Source organism: Pelophylax lessonae (assembly GCF_965119305.1).
Source record: "Pelophylax lessonae genome assembly, chromosome: 2".
Lineage (NCBI taxonomy): Eukaryota > Metazoa > Chordata > Amphibia > Anura > Ranidae > Pelophylax > Pelophylax lessonae.
In genome coordinates, this window is record NC_138769.1 from 294243594 (window position 1) to 294268258 (window position 24665).

A 24665-nucleotide genomic window follows, 5' to 3' on the forward strand; every position below is an offset into this window, starting at 1 on the left:
TGTATCTTGGGCATGTAAAGTGAATATGTAAATATAATAATTTTAAAACAATAGCAAAGTTAAAAAAACTGTATCTATTTTAGAAGAAATTGTAAGGAACTATTTTTATATAGCAGTACATAATACTACGTTAAATAAAAGTGCATGCTTGTATATATTGACCACGAGCAAAAATGTTAATTTTGTGCAAATTCCTAAAGATAGGCAATGAGTTGAAACAGGTAATGAGTAGAAACAGATTGAAGCAGGTACTAGATGTTTTAGATTTCAGTGATGGCATACTTGTTCCAGGTTACAAAGTTCACATAAACATTTTGAAAACCCATGTATGCATTGCCATAAAGAGACTAATATACTGTATATACGCATATAGTGTGAGTCAATAGTAGGTGAAGGCAGTATGGTTGCAACTACAAAGGAATATGGGAAAACTCATGAAGTGGTAGCAGCCATGACAGTTCAGCAGTGTGCTTGCAGTAGTCTTATGCAATAAAGTTCTTGACCTGGCAAACAGCATGTACAAATGTATGAGATACTGATTAAAAGGGACAGCAAGTTTATAGAGTGGTATTTATTTGTATATAGTATAGCACGCTTTAGACATAGAGCTTTCAGGGAGGTAGTCTTGATGCCAAAGTGCAGTTAGGGGTTCCTACTCTTATTTATTAATCAGCTATGCATCAAACACAAAGCAAAAGAGTATCCTTGGCAGGTGTTTGTGTCAGCACAATCCAGTACACAACAAAATGTTCAGACTTCTGGCTAGCTGCATGACAGCTTGGATCAGCTGAGACCTACAGGCTGTTTTAGTACAGCTGTCTAAAGCTGGCCATACATTAATACATTCAGATTCCTCCATCCACACAAATAGCATGGGCTATTGTATTTTATTCAATTCTTTCAACAGTTTTCAGTGAGGCTAAGTTGAGAAAAGTTGATTGTGCAGTCGCCTTTTGTCGAGCTGGAAGGGTCCCCCATTGTTATAGTTTCAAACGAGTCAGAGCAATCGGATGTAACTCTAGCAGTGTATGGCCAGCTTAAAAGAGAAGTACCCCATGGGTTTTCCTTTTTTCCCCCATGTATCCTTACTTAGGTGAATGCAGCACCGGTCGGAGGCTGCATCTGTCCCCGGCACCTCTGCACTGGGAACCGAGCGATTGAACACTGGCGATCACTTACTTCTGACAGCTCCCCGAGCAGAGAGCTGTCGTCTGTCAGTCTGCAGCTCTCTGCTCTGCCCTCTCCTCACTCACTGGAGTGCTGGACTGTGGAGGGAGGAAGTGGCCGGCTCAGGCTCTCAGCGGCTCAATGAGAGGCTGACTCCGGTGTCGGTCCAGGCGCCTGGCATATCCCGACTGCGTGGTCATGATGATGCCATGTCTGGACCAACATCTGTGATGTTAGCAGAGAGCGGACTTCAGCCCGCTCTCTGCTGAAAATGGGTCGCAGGATTACAGAACGAACTGCACTCCTGTGGCTGTACATCTCCTTTAACCCCACACTGTTTATTTCTCCCCCCCCAACTTTTAAATCTACCCTAGGCAAAGAGAAAGCGTGTGGCCAGTGTATATATATATATATATATATTTATACTGTACATACAGTAAATATATTGCAAATTAGGGTTACTGCCTTGGTGCTCGCTGGATTAGCAAAAATTCTGGCCACTCCAAGATCTATATAAAGTACAAACATTGCAAAACAACCACAATTATGAAAACCTCTCTTCTATGCATAGCATAAAAGGTTACTGTACATAACGAACATTTAATTCACTTCCCTGGGAAAAATATGTTTAGGATCGTAAACTGCGTAACAGTAACATAAATCTAAAATTCAGGAATTTAACTTAAAGCCGTAGTATAGTGTGCTTTGTGATTTTTACCTACAGGAAAGCCTATTCCTGTTCATGCGATCAATGCAAAATGTTATATTTTAACTATTATTTAACAGATTAAAGTATTACCAAACTCAAAAACTAAAATTAAATATACACTTTAAAGCAGACCTTGCATTGCATATGAAAGTCTACATATGTATTCACATCTCCCCCACATTAAAAAAGCTGCAGTAAAAAACTAACTGGGGAAAACTTCCATAATGCAGAGGATGACATTATCATTCTTGCAAGATCCCTGAGAATGTTGAGTACCTTAAAACTCATGAGAAGACACCCCAGCTCAGTGCAGGAGCATCTTCTTGAGAGATATGGGGTACTCAGAATTACCCAAGATCTGGCTGGAAGCACGGTACCTTCACCCTCGCCTAAGTGTGGCTGGCAGAAACCTAAATATACAGTATTTACTAACTTTTTCACCACAATTTCTTTTCTTTTTTTTCTGCAGCACTTTGGAACGAGGGCCTCAATTAATAGGTGAGCTTTTTTCTTATTTTAGGGTCAGTTTTAACATGTTATTGTAATTTATAAAAGATATTTTGAATTAAAATATTCTCCAAAAATTATTTAAGGATAAATGTACCTTTAAACAAAGTGCATCCTTCCACTCACCACCACCACTGAGCTATACTACATCTGGGATAGTTTAGTTCAGTGGAAAGAGGGGTGAGAAAAAGAATAAGGGCATTTTGTTTGTTACTTTTAAGTAGAATACACATTATATTCATGGAGATTATTGTAAAAAACATGATTTACTTACAGCAGTGGCAGCTGAGCTCAAAAACTAGACCAGCAGGACAGTTTTGACGATAGGTAATGCCGTTGTCACAATGCCAGAAAGCATTCTTGTCTCCTTTGACAGGATAAAAGCCACTGACTTTGTCAGAGCAAAATCCCGAGCTTCCTCTAGATGTAGTGTCTTTGGGTTGCTTCTTTGGTTCATTGCCCTTAGGGTGATCTTCTGGTTCACTGTTCTTTTGTTTTTCCTTAGGTTCACTGCTCTTGGGATGCTCATTAGGCTCATTGTTTTTTGGATGCTCTTTGGGTTCATTTTCTTCGGGTAGCCCCTTAGGTTTACTACTTTTAATTTTCTCTTTTTGTTCACTGCTTTTTGGGTGCTCTTTAGGTTCATTGTTCTTGATATGCTGAATAGGCTCGCTGCCCTTGGGTTACTGAATAGGCTTACTCTCTTTAGGATGCTGAATAGGTTCACTGGCCTTTGGATGCTGAATAGGCTCACTGCTTTTTGGATGTTCTTTGGGTTCATTGCTCTCAGGGTGCTCTTTAGGCTCTGTGCTCTTGGGATGTTCCTTAGGTTCACTACCCTTGGGATGCTGAATAGGTTCAGTGTCCTTGGGATGCTGAATAGGCTCACTGCCCTTTGGATGCTGAATAGGCTCACCGCCCTTGGGATGTTGAAGAGGCTCACTGCCCTTGGGATGTTGAATAGGCTCAGTGCCCTTGGGATGCTGAATAGGTTCACTGCTTTTTGGATGTTCTTTGGGTTCATTGCTATTAGGGTGCTCTTTAGGCTCTGTGCTTTTAGGATGTTCCTTGGGTTCACTGTCCTTGGGATGCTGAATAGGTTCACTGCTCTTGGGATGTTGAAGTGGCTCACTGCCCTTGGGATGAATAGGCTCAATCCCCTTGGGAGGCTGATTAGGCTCAGTACCCTTAGGATGCTGAATAGGCTCAGTCCTTTTTGGATGTTCCTTAGGTTCACTACCCTTGGGATGCTGAATAGGTTCAGTGCCCTTGGGTTGCTGAATAGGCTCGCTGCCCTTGGGATGTTGAAGAGGCTCAGTGCCCTTGGGGTGCTGAATAGGTTCACTGCTTTTTGGATGTTCTTTGGGTTCATTGCTCTTAGGGTGCTCTTTAGGCTCTGTGCTCTTAGGATGTTCCTTAGGTTCACTACCCTTGGGATGCTGAATAGGTTCAGTGCCCTTAGGATGCTGAATAGGCTCACTGCCCTTAGGATGCTGAATGCTTTCACTGCCCTTAGGATGTTGAAGAGGCTCGCCGCCCTTGGGATGCTGAATAGGCTCTGTGCTCTTAGGATGTTCCTTAGGTTCACTGCCCTTGGGATGCTGAATATGTTCAGTGCCCTTGGGATGCTGAATAGGCTCACTGCCCTTGGGATGTTGAAGAGGCTCACTGCCCTTGGGATGCTGAATAGGCTCAGTGTCCTTAGGATGCTGAATAGGCTCACTGCCCTTGGGATGCTGAATAGGTTCAGTGCCCTTGGGATGCTGAATAGGCTCACTGCCCTTGGGATGTTGAATAGGCTCTGTGCTCTTAGGATGTTCCTTAGGTTCACTACCCTTGGGATGCTGAATAGGCTCGCTGCCCTTGGGATGCTGAATAGGCTCACTGCCCTTGGGATGCTGAATAGGCTCACTGCCCTTAGGATGCTGAATGGGTTCACTGCCCTTGGGATGCTGAATAGGCTCTGTGCTCTTAGGATGTTCCTTAGGTTCACTACCCTTGGGATGCTGAATAGGTTCAGTGCCCTTGGGATGCTGAATAGGCTCACTGCCCTTTGGATGCTGAATAGGCTCACCGCCCTTGGGATGCTGAATAGGCTCTGTGCTCTTAGGATGTTCCTTAGGTTCGCTGCTCTTGGGAGGCTGAATATGTTCAGTGCCCTTGGGATGCTGAATAGGCTCACTGCCCTTGGGATGTTGAAGAGGCTCACTGCTCTTGGGATGCTGAATAGGCTCAGTGTCCTTGGGATGCTGAATAGGCTCACTGCCCTTGGGATGTTGAAGAGGCTCACTGTCCTTGGGATGTTGAAGAGGCTCAGTGCCCTTGGGGTGCTGAATAGGTTCACTGCTTTTTGGATGTTCTTTGGGTTCATTGCTCTTAGGGTGCTCTTTAGGCTCTGTACTCTTAGGATGTTCCTTAGGTTCACTACCCTTAGGATGCTGAATGGGTTCAGTGCCCTTGGGATGCTGAATAGGCTCACCGCCCTTGGGATGTTGAAGAGGCTCACTGCCCTTGGGATGTTGAAGAGGCTCAGTGCCCTTGGGATGTTGAATAGGTTCACTGCTTTTTGGATGTTCTGTGGGTTCATTGCTCTTAGGGTGCTCTTTAGGCTCTGTGCTCTTAGGATGTTCCTTAGGTTCACTACCCTTGGGATGCTGAATAGGTTCAGTGCTCTTTGGATGCTGATTAGGCTCACTGCCCTTGGGATGTTGAAGAGGCTCAGTGCCCTTTGAATGCTGAATTGGCTCACTGCTTTTTGGATGTTCTTTGGGCTCATTGCTCTTAGGATGCTCTTTAGGCTCCGTTCTCTTAGGATGTTCTTTAGGTTCACTACCCTTGGGATGCTGAATAGGCTCACTGCCCTTGGGATGTTGAAGAGGCTCACTGCCCTTGGGATGTTGAATAGGTTCAGTGCCCTTGGGATGCTGAATAGGTTCACTGCTTTTTGGATGTTCTTTGGGTTCATTGCTCTTAGGGTGTTCTTTAGGCTCTGTGCTTTTAGGATGTTCCTTCGGTTCACTACCCTTTGGATGCTGAATAGGTTCCGTGCCCTTGGGATGCTGAATAGGTTCACTGTCCTTTGGGTGTTGAAGAGGCTCACTGCCCTTGGGATGTTGAAGAGGCTCAGTGCCCTTTGGATGCTGAATAGGCTCACTGCTTTTTGGATGTTCTTTGGGTTCATTGCTCTTAGGATGCTCTTTAGGCTCTGTGCTCTTAGGATGTTCCTTAGGTTCACTACCCTTGGGATGCTGAATAGGTTCAGTGCCCTTGGGATGCTGAATAGGCTCACTGCCCTTGGGATGTTGAAGAGGCTCACTGCCCTTGGGATGTTGAAGAGGCTCACTGCCCTTGGGATGTTGAATAGGTTCAGTGCCCTTGGGATGCTGAATAGGTTCACTGCTTTTTGGATGTTCTTTGGGTTCATTGCTCTTAGGGTGTTCTTTAGGCTCTGTGCTTTTAGGATGTTCCTTCGGTTCACTACCCTTTGGATGCTGAATAGGTTCCGTGCCCTTGGGATGCTGAATAGGTTCACTGTCCTTTGGGTGTTGAAGAGGCTCACTGCCCTTGGGTTTTTGGATAGGCTCAGTGCCCTTGGGATGCTGAATAGGTTCACTGCTTTTTGGATGCTCTTTGGGTTCATTGCTCTTAGGGTGCTCTTTAGGCTCTGTGCTCTTAGGATGTTCCTTAGGTTCACTACCCTTGGGATGCTGAATAGGTTCAGTGCCCTTGGGATGCTGAATAGGCTCACTGCCCTTGGGATGTTGAAGAGGCTCACTGCCCTTGGGATGTTGAATAGGCTCAGTGCCCTTGGGATGCTGAATAGGTTCAGTGCCCTTGGGATGCTGAATAGGCTCATTGCCCTTGGGGTGCTGTTCTTTGGGTTCATTGCTCTTAGGGTGCTCTTTAGGCTTTATGCTCTTAGGATGTTCTTTAGGTTCACTACCCTTGGGATGCTGAATAGGCTCACTGCCTTTGGGATGTTGAATAGGCTCAGTGCCCTTGGGATGCTGAAGAGGCTCACTGCCCTTGGGATGTTGAAGAGGCTCACTACCCTTGGGATGCTGAATAGGTTCAGTGCCCTTGGGATGCTGAATAGGCTCACTGCCCTTGGGATGTTGAATAGGCTCAGTGCCCTTGGGATGCTGAATAGGTTCAGTGCCCTTGGGATGCTGAATAGGCTCATTGCCCTTGGGGTGCTGAATAGGCTCAGTGCTCTTGGGATGCTGAATAGGCTCACGGCTTTTTGGATGTTCTTTGGGTTCTTGGGTTGCTCTTTAGGCTCTGTGCTCTTAGGATGTTCCTTTGGTTCACTACCCTTGGGATGCTGAATAGGCTCACTGCCCTTGGGATGTTGAAGAGGCTCACTGCCCTTGGGATGTTGAATAGGCTCAGTGCCCTTGGGATGCTGAATAGGTTCAGTGCCCTTGGGATGCTGAATAGGCTCATTGCCCTTGGGGTGCTGTTCTTTGGGTTCATTGCTCTTAGGGTGCTCTTTAGGCTCTATGCTCTTAGGATGTTCTTTAGGTTCACTACCCTTGGGATGCTGAATAGGCTCACTGCCTTTGGGATGTTGAATAGGCTCAGTGCCCTTGGGATGCTGAACAGGCTCAGTGCCCTTGGAATGCTGAATAGGCTCATTGCCCTTGGGATGCTGAATAGGCTCATTGCCCTTGGGATGCTGAATAGGCTCATTGCCCTTGGGGTGCTGAATAGGCTCAGTGCTCTTTGGATGCTGAATAGGCTCATGGCTTTTTGGTTGTTCTTTGGGTTCATTGCTCTTAGGGTGTTCCTTGGGTTCATTACTCTTAGGATGCTGAACTGGTTCACTGTCCTTGGAATGCTTAATAGGTTCACTGTCCTTGGGATGCTGAATAGGTTCACTGCCCTTGGGATGCTGAGTAGGTTCTTTAGGTTGATTGTTTTGAGTGTTATGATCAATAGGCTCACTGGTCCTAGAATGCTGCTTGGGTCCACTACTTATAGGATGGTCTTTAGGTCCAGTGTCTTTGCGGTGTTCCTTACGTTCACTGCTTTGGGTGTGCTTGTCAGAATCATTACTTTTAGAGTGGGTGTTGGAGTGTCCCTGGCTTTGAGTTTTTGAAGGAACTACTTTGACAGGAGAATTAGGTGATGGAGCAGACCTGGAACCTGTAGAAAATATAAATTGTCATTTAACAAATGGTTTAAGATCCAACTTGCAGTTAGAAATATATTTTTATTTTTCTGCATACCTTGACTGACCCACAATAGTATAAGCTGGTGTCAAGACAAGTGTAATCTAACCATGAATAGCATATTATTAACAGCTAAAATGGTTCTGAATGTTTTAGGTACTTACAACACTGGCAGCTTTGATCAAAGACCAGACCAACAGGACAGTCTTGTTGATAAGTTAGCCCTTTCCAGCAGTTCCAGAAGGCATTTTTATGTCCTTGCACTGGGTAAAGACCAGTTAATTTTCCAACGCAGAATCCTTTGCCACCCACATTACCACTGTTTTTTGCTGGAGCAGAGTTGTAAACGCCTGTGAAAAATCATAACCTTTGATTTTAGAGCAGTTATTGTTTTAATCATAACTGTTATATTTCTTTGACTTAAAACAACTGCACAACAATATGTATACAGTGTATTTTACTATACATATCCATAAGCAGGAAATCCACTACAGGGTCTTGAGAGTTTAACCACTTCAGCTCTCACACTTATATAACCTGTAAGGACCAAAGACATTTTTATACTTCATCTAAAGGACTGGTGATAACTTTTCCATTACTTAAAAAAACTTTTTGGCACAAACAAGGCTTTCTCTTGGTGATATGGACTTGCAAAAATGATGTTATTTTCCATGCAATCTATAGACAGAAATGCAACAAGATATCATTATCAAACAGATATATAAACATAAAGATGGATGGCTACTTAAACGGTTTAATATATTTAATAGTGACAATGGAATTCTGTGAAATTACTACTTTTATCACCACTATATTAAATCAGTTGTGTACCACTTATCGCATATCTTTTGTCTCAACAAGTCTATTATTATATCTCATGACAATGACAAATTTTTATTATAGCTTGCACAATGTAATATGTCATATGTGTCCCCTCCCTTCATCCTTCTGTACCCAAAAACATATTTTTATCGGTTTATTATTATTATTATTATTAAGAGATTATATTGTACGTAAAAATGTAAAAAAAACGAATGAAAGCAAAATGAAAAAAAAAGCACTTTTGCTTAAAAAAAAAAAAAAAAAGAAATAGGAATACAAAACAAAATTCCCCTTACCTAAGGGGAAAAGGGGAAGAAAAGGTATTTAACCACTTTAGCCCTGGAGGATTTTGTTGCTTAATGACCTGGCCACTTTTTTCAACTTGGCACTGCGTGACTTTAACTGACAATTGCGCGGTCATGCAATGCTGTACCCAAATTAAATTTACATCCTTTTTTCCCCAGAAAAACAGAGCTTTATTTTGGTGGTATTTGATTACCTCTGCGCTTTTTATTTTTTGCGATATTAATAAAAAAGTGCAAAAATTTTGCAAAAAATTGACTTTTTCTACTTTGACTGTAAAAAAATATCCAATATATTAAATTGTTGTCATATATTTAGGCCAGAATGTATTTAGCTACATGTCTTTGACAAAAAAATTCTCAATGAGCGCTTCGGCACTGCGTTACTTTAACCACTTTAATACAGGGCACTTCCCTCCCTTCCCGCCCAGGCCAATTTTCCCCTTTTAGCGCTGTTGCATTTTGAATGACAATTGCGCGGTCATGCAACACTGTACCTACACCAAATTTATGTCATTTTCCCCCCACAAATAGAGCTTTCTTTCGGTGGTATTTGATCATCTGTGCGATTTTTACTTTTTGCTAAACAAATAAAAAAAGACCGAAAAGTTAAAAAAAAAAAAAAAAAATTTTGTTTATGTTATACAATTTTGTAAATAAATAATTTTTTTCCTGCACTGATGAGCACTGATGAGACTGCACTGACAGGCACTGATGAGGAGGCACTGATGGGGTGGCACTGATGGGGTGGCACTGATGGGGTGGCACTGATAGGCGGCACTGATAGGGGGCACTGATATGCGGCACTGATAGGCACTGATATGTGGCACTGATAGGTAGCACTGATATGCAGCATTGGTGGGCACTGATAGGCGGCACTGCTGGGCACTGATAGGCGGCATTGATGGGCACTGATAGGTGGCACTGACGGGCACTGATAGGTGGCACTGACGGGCACTAATGGGCACTGATAGGCGGCACTGGTGGGCACTGATGGGCGGCACTGATCTGCACTGACGGGCGGCACTGATGGGCACTAATGGGCACTGATAGGCGGCACCGGTGGGCAATAATGGGCACTGGTGGGCGACACTTAAGGATGGCAATGATGGGCACTTGTGGGCAGCACTGATAGGGAGGGCACTGGTGGGCAGCACTGATGGGGTGGGCAATGGGGGGCTCCCTGAGCCCTGATTGCCATCCCTGGTGGCCATAGTGGGCATCCCTGGGGTCATAGTGGGCATCCCTGGGGTCATAGTGGGCATCCCTGGTGGATCTAGTGGCATCCCCCCCCCCGAGGGTCTGCACTGGTAATCAATGATCTGATTACCAGTGCCGACCCCCCCCCCCTGTCAGGGGAGCCGCCGATCGGCGCTCCTTTACTCGTGCCTGTCAGGCACGAACTAAGGAAAGCCGATCAACGGCTGTTCCTATTTACTATGTGACCAGCCGTGATTGGACACGGCTGATCACATGGTAAAGAGCCTCCGTCAGAGGCTCTTTACCGAGATCGGAGATGCAGGGTGTCAGACTGACACCTCGCATCACCGATCGCCGCTCTGCGCGCCCCCGGGGGGCGCCCAGAGCGGAGTTATCCTGCCGCCGTCATATGACGTCCGGTCAGGATAACTCAACCACATTCCCGCCGTCATTTGCCTATAGGGCGGGCGGGAAGTGGTTAACGGACAATTGCACGGTCGTGCGACACTGTACCCAAACAAAATTTACTTCCTTTTTTCCCACAAATAGAGCTTTCTTTTGGTGGTATTTGATCACCTGTGCAATTTTTATTTTTGAAAAAAAGAGCGACAATTTTGAGAAAAAAACTATATTTTTCACATTCTGATACATAACATTTCCAAAAAGAAAATGTAAAAATCTAAATTTTTTTAACATTTTAGGCCAATTTGTTTTCTGCTACATATTTTTGGTAAAAAAAAAATAGCAATAAGCATATTTTGATTGGTTTGCGCAAAAGTTATTGCGTTTACTAACTACGGGAAAGATTTATGTAATTTTTATTGTTTTGTTTTTTTTTTACTAGTAATAGGGGGATCTGCGATTTTTTTGCGGGACTGTGACATTGCGGCGGACAGATCGGACCCCTAACTGACATTTTGGGGGGGACAGTAATCAGTGCTATAAATATGTCCGCCGGTCACTCGCGATCGTCCGTTACAGAGGGAGAAAGGCAGGCGGCTAATGTAAACAAAGCCGCCTGTCATTCTCCCTTGCAGAGATCATACGGTCCTGCTATGTAGGATCGTAGATCTCTGCTGTTACATGAAAAGCCACATCCCTGCACAGTAAGAATCACGCCCCTAGGGACACACTTAACCCCTCCTTCTCCAATAAAGTTAACCCCTTCGCTGCCAGTGTCATTTTTACAGTAACAGTGCATATGTATAGCACTGATTACTGTAGTAATGTCACTGGTACCCTTAAAAGTGTCAAAAATGTCAGTCAAGGGTCCGATCTGTCCGCCGCAATGTCGCAGTCCCGCAAAAAAAAAACCGCAGATCACCGCCATTACTCGTTTAAAAAAAACAATAAAAATGACAAAAATCTTTCCCTTAGTTAGTAAACGCAATAACTTATGCGCAAACCAATCAAAATAAGCTTATTTCAATTTTTTTTTACCAAACATATGTAGCAGAAAACAAATTGGCCTAAAATGTTTTTTTTTGGGGAATTTCATATAGAAAAATGTGAACATTTTTATTTTTGCAAAATTGTCGCTCTTTTTTTGTTTATAGCGCATGATCAAAAAAATCGCACAGGTGATCAAATACCACCAAAAGAAAGCTCTATTGTGAGAAAAAAAGGACGTCAATTTAATTTGGGTACAGCGTTGAATTGGATACAACCAGGCTGCACGTAGAGAGATCAAATCTCAGCTGGTCCCTGCAGAACTCACCGAAATTCGAACCATCTATGACCGGCTTTAAATAGGTTATTTTTTTACTGTCATTATTAGATAAATACATTGTTCTTCAGTGAAATTCAAATAAAAATATTTAATATTTTTTTACAGGAACTAAATATGGATCCAAAATATTTAAGAATGTTCCAATGCATACAATCAACATCTTGCATTTCACAATTGCATTTCATTCCCTCTTTGATTACTTACAGCATTGGCAGTCTTCAGTAAAAATCAGACCTGCAGGGCAATCTTGCTGAAAGGTAAGCCCTTTCCAACAGTTCCAGAAGGCATTTCTTTTTCCTGCTACTGGGTATAAACCAGTTGCTTTTCCCACACAGAATCTAGTGCCAGTTGAACTCTTAGGACTATTGCCAGAATGATCATCATGTTTAGAATTGTTATCACTACTCTTTGAATGCCCCTCAGTACTACTGCCCTTTGGATTGTTTGGGATATTTGGATGGTTGTTAGATTCATTGTTCTTTTGGTGGCTTCCAGTGTCTCTTGGGTGGTTTTCAGACCCACTGCTTTTTGGAGGGTCAGTGCCCTCAGGTTGGTTAGAATGATGCAAGTTGGGGTTATTGTGTTTATGACCAGCTGGAGGAGTTTTGGATGAAGATGAAGAGGTACAAGCTGAAAAAAAAAATCATCATCATTATCAAAATGTTTGTGGTTTTTATTTGTATTGTATTTTATGGAAAATAACTCACCGGTAGACTCAATTCCAAGGGTTTCCTTTAATGCAGACACGAGAGGGAATTTGCCCTGGTTGCAAAATGTACCGGTGAAATCATCCATGTCAAGTGACCAAACCATTGCTCCTCCAAAGTTATTCTGCATCACCCAATCAGCCTAAAGTTAAGAAACACAATATTATTATTAATAAATTGTAATGATACATACTTTTCCAGTATTATTCTAACAGGATATAAAGACGAGTAGCAAAACTGATATGTTGGCTTGGGACATATAGAGGCATCTTATTACTCCAAAGAGATATACATCATAAGAAGACCTATTACATATAATAAATACAAGCAATAGAGTAGTTTTTACATTTGTTAGAATTAAATAATGTATCACATTATACACATTGTATGTCAGATTCACTTCAAGTTTATATATAGCCAAACCGTTTCTTAGTTTTGGAAAAACTAGAAGGAGATAAAACCCCAGCATTGCGATTTTTCTTGCTGTCTGTATACCCTTAGAAAACTTTCCTTCACTTCCTGTCCCAGAGATGCAACAGGAAGTTGGTAGAAATCTCCCAAATTTCCCTCTTTGATAGTTGTCCCCAGGACAGGTGTCCTCATTAGAAGATTTCCCCTCACCTCTTGTTTTGGTCACAGTTCTAACATTTTGTGTTTCTTCTCTCTTTCTGTTTATGTGACAATGGTCACTATTATGAATAGAAGGGTCATTCTCCTTAATGGGGACTCAAATAGTAATAAAAACTTAACAGATGCTCACTTTGTTTCTTTATTTATTTTAAAATATACTTTTTTTTATGGAAATTACCTTATACTGTATGAACGTCGTGCTGTTAGCAATGGTATGAACTGTATACCAACAGTCTTTGTTTATGGTCATACTTTAGTATAAATACTAGTTTAGTATAAGCTATTTGAAGATGAAAAAGAATAACTAACCACACTTCAAAGCAACATAAACTTTTATTCAGTAATCTAAAATTGTAATGTAAACAGATCTATTTCATTTGTAGTCACAATGATGATTAGCTGAAAAGGCAATCATAAAAAACAATATTTTAAATAAAACACTATTTTTGCATCCACTTATGAATATGTTTTTAGCATAGTCCTAAATTAATTACATCATACTGTAAGTGTTATGTAGGTATTTAAAAAGTACCTTTAGTTGGAAACTGATGGTATTATCATACCCCACCCAGTCACTGCCCTGGAAGGCATAAGGAACATCTTCTGAAAACGACCATTCACTCCTGGCCCCAGTCTTTAGAAAATGGCAGATCTAAAAACATGAGACAAGAAACAATAGCTTGTAATAAATATGGTTGTAATGGAGGTCAGAAATATTATTATTATTTTTTTGTGTTGTTTTGTTGAAATCAATAGTGTGTAAGCAGTTAACTTATCTGCCAAATAATCTATGAGTTCCTGCGCCCTGCAGGGGGTGGGAGAAGTGGTGTGCACATATGCCCCCTAAGGCCAAGGGGGGCCCAATGTGCCCTGTCACACTCTTCCCACATGGAGTAACAAAAATGCAATGAAATCACATTTAGGCTGGGTCCCTGAAGTGTGTACATGGCCGCAGCTGCACCGGGACGTGTCTTACGACCAGGGGCAAACTGACTGTAGTGTTTATGGCAGTTTACACTGGGAAATCCCGCCTGCTGCCCACCCTGCCAAATTATTGGTTGCTAGGGCCGCTCAGTGTTCTAGCAACCAATTACAGTAAGTACCTGCACAAACCCCAAATCAGAGGAGGAGGATGTAACTTCCTTCTCCTGTGTAGACTTGCTCCGCCTCCCTTCTGCCCTGCAGTGAGACATGGCAGACTCCGGGGGGGCGGGGGGGGGGGAACCGACAGGAGCACACTAATGAAAGGGGAGAGTAGGGAGGGAAACTGTATATAGTAGCCAGGGAGTGAGTGTATGAGGCTGCAGTCTCCTCATGTTGTGCATGGAGGACTGATGGCAGCCCACTCTGCTGGGACTTTTAGTGCCCTCTATAGGGGACTGAGATATGGCAACCTCCTATGCTGCTCCTATGCCCTAGACTGTGGGGGGACTTCCCAGAGAAGGCACTACAAGTCCCAGCATAGTGGGCTGCCATTCTTCAGTCCCCTGTAGTCTAAGGCACTACAAGTCACAGCATAGCAGGCTGCACTTACAGAACAGGCGAAGGAGCCTGGGAAGAAGGAGATCTCTCTGCACTAAGTTTCTGGTGACTGAAGTTTGTGCTGGGGGCAGGAATAAGAGGATATGTGCTAAATGAGGAGGGAGAGGGGAAATGTATGCTTGGAGGGACTAAAAGAATTTTTGGAGGGGAGAATAGGTTTATTGGGGGGAAGGGAGGGTAGGATTTGTGCTTGTAGGGGGAATTTGGGGAATAAGAGAATTGGTGTAAGAATGAGGGGTTTGGGCAGGATTTATACCAGAAGTGGGAATTTGGGGGGGATGGGATTTGTGCTGAGAGGGGGGATTTGGGGGGGGGGGTAAGAGAATTTATGTAAGAAGGAGGAGTTTATGGGATTTATACTGGAAGTGGGGATATGGGGGAGGATTTGTGCTGGCAGGGGGAAGATAGAGGCAAGAGTTTGTGCTGGGGGGATTTGTACTGAGAGGGGGGAGAAGGAGGCAAGGGTTTGTGCTGAGGGGGGGAATTGTACTTGAAGGAGGTATATGGTAGTGAGGAGATGTGCTGAGAGGGGGGATTGGGGGGTAAGAGATTTTGTGTAAGGAAGGATTTGGGGGGATTTATACTGGAAGAAGGGGTATAGGGGAGGATTTTTGCTGAGAGGGAGAATTTATGCTGGGAGCAGGAGGATTTGTGCTAAGAGGGGGATTTGTGCTCGAAAAGATGGGTGCAACGGTTTGTTCTGAGAGGGAAATTGTGCTGAGAGGGGGGATTTGTACTTGTAGGGGGGGATGGAGGGGTGTCTGTACTGAGATTTTCCCTGAGAGGGGGTTTTGGGGGGGGAAATAATTTGTGAAAGGAGGGGCTTTGGGGGATTTTGGTTGGAAGGGGTTATGGGGGTGAGGAGTTAACCTTGTTTGCTTGGGCACTGGATGTCCCAGCATTGGTGCACTCTATAAATTGCAAGGGCGGAGCTGTGAAGAGAGAGAGCCGGGTGTAGATGTGAGGACTGGATTGGAAGCTGCTCCAGCCTGTACCGATCCAGTGGCAACTGTGACAGCCAGGAACGCCGGACTCGTAAGTATCTGGTGCCCCCTGCTGAGTGGAATGGCACACACACACACATGTGTTTATTTGGTAAGAGAGTCCCCATCCAGCTAGACCAGGTGTATAGAATGGCAGTGGGAGTACCTTGGTCCTGGCCCCGCTGAGTGGAGTGGCGCAGGTGTTTATTTGGTAAGAGAGACCTCTCAAGGCCCAGCCCAGGTGTAAAGAGTAGCAGTGGGAGTACCTAGGTCCTGGTCCTGCTGAGTGGAGTCACTCAGCAGGGCCAGGACCCAGGTACTCCCATTGCCACTCTATACACCAGGCCTGGGGGGTCTCTCTTACCAACGAAACACGTGCACAACTCCATCCAGCAGAGAAAGGACCCAGATACTCCCTATTTAACATTACCACATTCTGAACTATGTAAGTCATCTCAGACTTTACCCCACCCCTTTAAGCCACATCCAACATTTAGTGCGACTTTAACAGCGTCCACTTTTTCCCCACTTTTTTTCCATTAATACTGCATTGGGGGCTAACTTTGGATCTTGCATATGGGCCCCCTGATTTCATGACACGCCTCTGGGTGGGAGAGGATGTTGATCATCACAAAAAGCACAGAAAGCATGGTGTCGTGTTGCTAGAGAAGCCAGACATGTTGGCACTGGGGGTTGAATTCAAAGTAAAATTTAATTTCCCTATGCTGGCAGAAAGGGGCAGGTTGTTGAGAGCCTCTTCAGTAAAGGACGGAGTAGCTGAAGGCTGCAGGTCCACTAGAAGGAGAGGCATCATACTGCAGAGTGAATGGATTTATTTTATGATTGGAACTGTATTGTAATGTATTTATGTGCTGCATCACAATACAGGGTGGAATGTACCCCAACTAAGTATTTTGTTTTGTATATATTTTATCTAAAAACAAAGTATTTTTTCCAACAAAAAAAACAAGGGAACTAGAAACTACAAGGGACTGCTGAGACTACCTTTGCTTTCTGCACTGCTGGGACTTTTATTCTATTCACTGCTATTCCTTCAACTACTGTCTGTGTGTCCCTGAAGCTGAGGCCAGGACACACAGCCCTTCAAGGACCCGCGATGGCTTTGTGAAGGACCCCTGCCCTCTGGACCTCCTTTTCCTAGCCACTCTACCTGGACTTTCTCTGCTGAGGCTACTTTTGGATAGTGAGTCCCTAAATTGCTGCTGGACTTTGCTGTACCCAGATTATGCCCTGTAAGTTTTTACTCAGCCCTTGCTGTACTAAATTGTTGCCCTGTGTCCCTGGACTTTGCTGTACTGGATTGTGGCCGGATTTTTGCCATGTGAGCTTGGATTGTGATTGTGGCCTGCTACTCTCTGTGCCTGGATTATGCCCTGTGATTCTGGACTAAGTTTCTGCTGTACTAGATTGCTGCCTTGTGCCTCTGGACTTATCCCTTGATGTGCCCTATTGCATGTCCCTCATGGTGTTGGAATTATTGCCATGTGGCCTTCCCTTACTGACTTCCTGTTTTTTTAGCCCCCCAAAATAAAGAACCCCTTGGTCAGGTGCCCTAAAAATCCCTCTTGCTCTCCCTGTGTGTTCTGTTCCACTCACACCTCTGTCATAATGTACTTAACTGCTATAAATGTGAATCATAATGAAAGATACATTATGCTGTGCTGCATAGCTACACTACATAGTTGGTTAGGTTAAAAAGGTCCATCAATTAAATTTCCTCGTACATATAACAGTTAAAATGCCCACAGTCAAAAAAACACCATTCGCAATTGCTGCCAGTTTACTTCAACAGAAGAAGTGTCTTCATGGCCGAAATATGGCAATTAGATAAAGCAATAATTTAACATGCTTTAAACTATTCCTGGTAATGTGAACAGCTCAAAATATTTCCCAAGACAAAAATTTATTGGTAAACATCTTGACTACCAGCCTTCAGAATTTCAAGTCCCTACTTTGATTATTAAATGTGTTTTCTGTGGGGAGGCGAGCTTGCCAAATGCTGGGAGACAGCCTAAAGTTAACCCTGTGGACAAGCTATGGACAATTAAGTATTCACAGTAAATACTTAAAGCAGATCTTGCTGACCTCTGCAGATGCAGGTAACGTGGAATAATGTATCCTCAAGGTTTACAACAGAGGTTGTAAACGTAGGTTTTAATCAGTTACTGGGCAGCATTTTTTGTTTTTTTTCTTTTATTATTATTATTATTAGCTTTAGAAGCTGACAATTGACATTGCCTGTTGCTGTTTCATCCACAGTAAAATCGAGGTGCTCTATAATATATTTTTTTCCTGCAAATTCTCATCAAATATTACCTTTCGAGCCCAGTCAATCTAGGCTAGTTTTAAGGTTTAGCACATTGTGCATTATTTTATCACAGCTTAATTAAAAACAAAAAACGAAACAACACTGGTTCCAAGACTGAGCTTCAAGATATACCATTAATAATGAGTATGAAACCCTGATGACATATAGCAGGACACTGTACTGCATACCTGCGAATCTCCCAAAAGATTTAAACAACACAGTAGGATGCATCTGGTAAAGGAGTACCAAAACTAGCTGAGCATGAAGCTAACAATGAGGAGGCTCAGTTAGATCAACTCAGTATGGGGAGTTAACAGGAGTAGTGGAACTTTTAGAAAATGTTTTCGAAAATGTCCTTATCCTTTCCATCTCCCATCTCTTATCTTAACCATAACACATTTTTCACGCTAAGAAAATTTCTCCCCACATTCTATCTTGATGACATCTTTAATGTTAGGATATCTCCAGGATCAGAAGTAAAGGGAAATTTCCCCAACATGGACACAAACCTGACAAAGTGTCTAACCTTTCCTTAAGCTTTCCAAGACCAAAACATGTTTTGCCTGGAATTGGGCTTTAACAGTTCATATAGAAAATGAATATGAAGTACCATATTTATTGGCTTATAATTATAACACATACTTTTTTCTCCTGAAAATGGAGGAAAAAGCAACAGTGCGTGTTATACGCCGATATAAGAATATAAGAGAAAAAAAAGGCCAGGAAGCAGTGCCGAGAGGTAGAAGGGGGCGGGCCGGTCTGAGGAGAAGGTATGACGAGCTGTCATCGGAAGTCCCGCCTCCTATGCCGAGCCGTGTGACGTCTATCATAGGCTCCGGGACTTCCGATGACTGCGATAGCTTGTCCTCCCTTCTCCTCGGCCCGGCCCGCCCCCTTCTACCTTTCGGCTCTGCTTTCTAGCCTTTTTTAAAATGGATTTGGATAGTGTCACTGGCGCTGGCGAGGCTGCATTTAAGGACACTGGCGCTGGCGAAGCTGCATTTATGGGCACCACACTGGCGAGGCTGCATTTATTGGCACTGCGCTGGCGAGGCTGCATTTAAGGACACTGCCCTGGCGAGGCTGCATTTAAGGACACTGCGCTGGCGAGGCTGCATTTATGGGCACTGTGCTGGCGAGGCTGCATTTATGGGCACTGCGCTGGTGAGGCTGCATTTAAGGACACTGTCCTGGCGAGGCTGCATTGATGGACACTGCGCTGGCAAGGCTGCATTGATGGACACTGCGCTGATGAGGCTGCATTCATGGGTACTGCGCTAAAGAGTTCAAAGCTGTTTATTTAAAATTTCAGCTTTTTTCCTGAAATTTCCCTCCTAAAGTTAGGTGCGTGTTATACGCCGATAAATACGGTAATTGGAAATGTGGTATAGTTTATGGTGCATTTTTTTTTTTTTTTTTTTTTTAGCATTTATACTACTTCACTATCTAAAGAAAGTCTGCATCATATTTAAATGGCTAACAATTGTATACAGGGACACATTTTATTTTTATAAGCTAATTATTTACATCATATTGTTTGAAAATGCTTATAGGAATGCATAACTAATTACAGCCATTGGTTAATTGCAGGATTAATGAATAGGTAACCTTAATTTAATGGTCAGTGTTCCAATATATGAATGACAAGGATTAATGTTATTTTTTTTAAAAACGATAAACTTTAAATAAGACATGTGCAGTATATCCTGATAATATTTGACACTGTTCATTGACTAAATGTTAAATAAGAAATAAATGTTAGTTTGTTTCACAGGTGGAAACTGTTATGTTATGAAATAATAGGCGGCGTTCAGTAAGGTATAAAAGAAATGTTCTTTGCCATAATAATAATCAACCACCCAACAGCTCTCGTTGTTGAAAACATCATTATAGGTTAGTAAATTGAGCTCAATGTTGTGTGTAAGAGATGGGTTTGATTTTGTGCATAGTATAATAATAATAATTTGATAAGTAAAATAATGATGCATCTGTTTGTGCTTTGGTAAAGATTATATGCTTTATATACTTAATGAACTACTGAGTTTTTTTGTTTTAGATATTACTGTGAAAAAACACAAACCTCATAGTAAGCCCATATTCCAAGCTGCCTTGTGTAGATGCCAGCGGGTCCAGGCCCCAAGGTAGGAGCACCAATGGCAGTGTCAAATGGGTTTTTCAGATGGAAGGTGCGTCCATAGGTTGGGAAGCCAACAATGAGTTTGGAAGCTGGTGCACCATGGTTCTTCCAGTAGTACAAGACGTGATCCTTGAAGAGAAACCATTTATGTATAAATAATTGATACATAGGAAGGGTGAGCGAATGAATGAGCAAATAAAAAATAGATACGGTAGGTAGATACCGTAGATTTATGGACAATAGATAGATAGATAGATAGATAGATAGATAGATAGATAGATAGATAGATAGATAGATAGATAGATAGATATACAGTCAGTAGATTTTTTAATCTACTGACTGTATATCTATCTATCTATCTTTTTAGCCAACATGTTCTTTACTTTTAAATTAATTCTACTTACAACATTCAAGCTATGTGGTCCAAACAGTGGGCTGTTCTCTCCAGTATAGCCTTCCCAGGAACCATGCAGGTCATAGGTCATAACATGGATGTAATCCAAAGCTCTGTGTAGTTTGGAATAATATTTCCTTTTTACTGACATGAAATAACACAATTTGCAACAGCATGTTTTATATATATATATATATATATATATATATATATATATATATATACTCTATGTAAATAATATTTAAACAATGTAGACAGTATATAGCATAGTCTTCTTACTCAGAGATTTGAGGTATCTCATAACTTGACTGAATTTTGCTTATACCAGAGGCTACGGCTGCAGTTATCATCAGTCTCGGTTTCTTGGCTTTCAAGGCTTCTGATTCAAAAGCTGCTTTAATTTCCTACAGAAACAATAATAAACAGGTTAGAATAGAATTTACCATGTATTCCTGCCCTCTTAGAAAGATCAGCGATGTGTTATAAAACATGTACAGTAAGTTGTATTCATTAGCAATCAACATTCCAAGATTGCAGAATAAAATATTTATGCGAAGTAATATTAAAACAAATCTGTAATTATTTTAAAACATTTTATTTTCAACAACTAATATAAGGATCTATAAATATAGTGAAAACTAAAAGTAAGAAATTAATATTTTACCTTAAAAAAGATAAATAAATGTAATATATTACAGTAAATAAATAGAAATAATAAATAAATATATACATATATATATATATATATATATATATATATATATATATAGATATATATATTTATATATATATGTATATATATATATATATATATATATATATATATATATATATATATATATCTATATATATATAATAAATATAAGTGTAGAAACACCTTCTCTGGAAATATAAAACCTGGCTTCTAGTTTGGATAATGGATAATGTGCACTGTATAATTTTTACATGTATATAAAGTACATGTGATGAATTTTAGGCTCCTGACTTTTACCAGCTTACCTGGACCAGAAGAGTAAAGAGGTGTCTGTCCTGTGGGGGGCTACCACGGGCCCCAGGATATTCCCAATCTATATCCAGACCATCAAAGTCATACTTTCGAAGGAACTCAATCACAGATTTAATAAACGTTTCACGGTTCTTAAATGTTGAGACCATGGCAGTAAAACTATGCAGTGAGAAAAGACAGCAAATCTTGTAATACCGAGATATATTACAATCTGTGTGAGCGTTTACTTTGCATTATTGTTATTTAAAGGGCAAGTCCGCCAAAATTGGCCCAGGTTTTGGTAGATGTTGTAGAGGTAAACCATCTAACAGTTTTATTTATTTATGATGCACTCCAGAGGGAAAACTTTTATGCTTGAATTCTAAACATCTACTGTAGTAATTATCATGGGTAGGAAGGTCCCTCTCTTGATTTGGATTTTATTTTACTATGATAGTAAATGCTGCAGAAATAGTGGCAGTACCCCAAGGTAAGTGGGAACAACTAAAACTTCCACATCTGTAGGAAGGGTACCATCATTTATAGTTTATATTAACCACTTTACCACCGGAGGATTTTGCTGTCTTACGTCTGGGCCACTTTTTGCGATTCGGCACTGTGCGACTTTAACTGACAATTTCGCGGTCATGCAACGCCGTACCCAAACAAAATTTACGTCCTTTTTTTCCCACAAACAGAGCTTTCATTTGGTGGTATTTGATCACCTGTGTGCGATTTTTACTTTTTGCGCTATAAACAAAAAAAGAGCGACAATTTTGAAAAAATAACAATATTTTTCAAATTTTTTTATATGAAATTCCCCCCAAAAAATGTAAAAATCAAAATTTTTTATCATTTTAGGCCAATTTGTTTACTGCTACATATTTTTGGTAAAAAAAATCGCAATAAGCGTATTTTGATTGGTTTGCGCAAAAGTTATTGCGTTTACTAACTAAGGGAAAGATTTCTGTCGTTTTTGGTGTTTTTTTTTTTAAACGAGTAATGGCGGCGATCTGTGGTTTTTTTTGCGGGACTGCGACATTGCGGCGGACAGATGGGACCCTTGACTGACATTTTTTACACTTTTGGGGGTACCAGTGACATTACTACAGTAATCAGTGCTATAAATATGCACTGTTACTGTAAAAATGACACTGGCAGGGAAGGGGTTAATTTTTATTGGTGATCAAGGGGTTAATGTATGCCTGGTGCTTACTAACGTGTGTGGGGGGAGGGGACTGAGTGACACAGGGACAGATCGCAGGTTCAGCTATGCTGAACCTTGCAATCTGACCCTGCCTGTCACTTAGGAGATCCGCCCACTTTGTTTACACAAGCAGGCGGATCTCCACACTCCACAATCGAGCCACTTTGCCACAGTAGAGCTCTAGTGAGCAGCGGTAAAGTGGTTAAGAGGTTCTCCCTGCCGGTAACCACAAGAGCTCCAAGAAGCCAACAGGTTACTCAACCATATTCTGTATGAGAAATAATAAGGTTCACTGGCCCTTTATTAATCTGTACTTACGGTGCAGTTCCAAAGTTCCATCCACCAATAGATATTAGAGTTTTCAAATCCTTGTTCCTAAGAAAATAAGATGACGATTGTTTAAATGCTAAACCTGCATTGGTGCAATATTTGAATGCAATAATTCAATTTTTAAATGTGCAATTACATAAAGAGTGTAACTAAAATGATATAATTAATTAGTAGGAAAAGTAATCATTTTAATGCAAAAGAGATAATATGTTTACTTGGTGGGCACATTGGAATGTTAACATTTGGTTGACTATGACTATTAACATTGGAGTTGCACTGTATGTCTATGTTTGGTTGTGTCAGTATGGTATTATTTGTGCTGGCAGATATGTTGCTGGTTGCGTCAGTAAATTATTTGTTTTAAATCGCAAAGGTGCAAAATTTGCTGAAAGTGCAAGTGTAAGAACAAAATCACACTAGCAGCACTACATAAACATATGAATAAGTCCACAATGATGGTGAAAGTACTGCTGTTGCAGCTTGCACTCCCAAGCTGTTAAGAGATCGGTAAACAGTTCTGGTATAAGAGTCCCAGAACCCCCGTGCTCCAGCAATCTACAATGCACCTCCACCGCACCACTGTGAAGCCCCTGTGGTAATGCACACTCACCGGAAATGGCTTTCAATGCGCTTTAATCAGACCACTCAATTGCTTGTGTCCCCAGGGATGATCTCTGTCCCATTGCTCACCAGGTCAGGATCCAACCTTGTCCACAGTTGTTAACCAGTGAATCGTTATGCTTGGCCAGATAGAACACTCATTCCATGTGAATATCATGTAAGTAGAATAAAGGAGGAGGGACTCATAACGTAACTTGCATACGTTTATTATAAACAAAGTCCCCAGCCCCCCTATAAAAAACTCACATCCAATAAAACAACATAGGGCATAGTGTATTCAAAAGCGGTAACCTGACTCTCCAGACGATTCCACTCTCCGACTCTGCCGCTCGATACCTAGCCGGCAGAGTGCTGTGGCGTGACGTCAGGCGTTACCGTGATGACCACGTGCTCACGCCCTTATGTGTTTTGTCATCAAAGGACTTCTACGGAGGGCCTTCTCCTTTATTCTGCATTGTAGATCGCTGGAGCATGGGGGTTCTGGGACTCTTATACCAGAACTGTTTACTGATCTCTTAACAGCTTGGTCTGTGCGGGCAAACCTCTGACCAAACAGGAATACAAACAGAAATAAAAATAAGCACCATTCACTACCAACTTCCACAAATCTAAGAGGCCTATATGCAAATGCCAGGAGCCTAGCCAATAAAATGGATGAGTTGGAAATGTTAGTACATGAGGAGGACATTGACCTTGTGGGAATAACAGAAACTTGGTTCGACCCCTCACATAACTGGCTGGCCAATATCCTAGGGTATTCTGTGTCCCGGAAGGACAGGGTAGGAAAAAGAGGGGGGGGGGGTATGTCTCTATGTCAAGAATAATTTAAGGGCGATAGAGAGGAATGATATTATGGAAGGGATGATTACGGAGTTAGAATCAGTGTGGGTAGAACTCCATAGGGAAGAAGTAAAGGGAAAAGAAATTGTGGGGGTTTGTTATAGGCCACCCAACCAAAGGGAGGAGGTGGAGCTAGAATTTATATCACTGTTGGGTAAAGCGGCAAAGCTGGGATCAGTCATCATATTAGGGGACTTCAATTATCCCGACATTGACTGGGAAGAGGGGACTACACACTCACAGAAGGTCCGTCTCTTCATGGAAACCTTACAGGACAACTACATGTCTCAGTTGGTGGATTCTCCTACTAGAGATAATGCAGTGCTGGATCTATTGATCACTAATGACCC

At 42.0% G+C, this 24665-nt stretch overlaps 1 protein-coding gene across 1 annotated transcript in view; it reads right to left on the reverse strand.

Moving 5' to 3' along the window:
* LOC309548066 (uncharacterized protein) overlaps window positions 1-24665 on the reverse strand; it is a gene marked incomplete at its 5' end in the record, with an annotated part of 50668 nt that overhangs the window by 15751 nt on the left and 10252 nt on the right. Inside the window, 16 exon segments of the mRNA XM_082248035.1 lie at window positions 2658-3066; window positions 3070-3431; window positions 3570-4346; window positions 4674-5372; window positions 5538-6257; window positions 6432-6645; window positions 6648-7104; window positions 7718-7907; window positions 11815-12240; window positions 12318-12459; window positions 13480-13599; window positions 19882-20067; window positions 20343-20445; window positions 20612-20736; window positions 21332-21497; window positions 22843-22899. Of these exon segments, the coding sequence (XP_082104161.1) occupies window positions 2658-3066; window positions 3070-3431; window positions 3570-4346; window positions 4674-5372; window positions 5538-6257; window positions 6432-6645; window positions 6648-7104; window positions 7718-7907; window positions 11815-12240; window positions 12318-12459; window positions 13480-13599; window positions 19882-20067; window positions 20343-20445; window positions 20612-20736; window positions 21332-21497; window positions 22843-22899 (5153 nt within the window).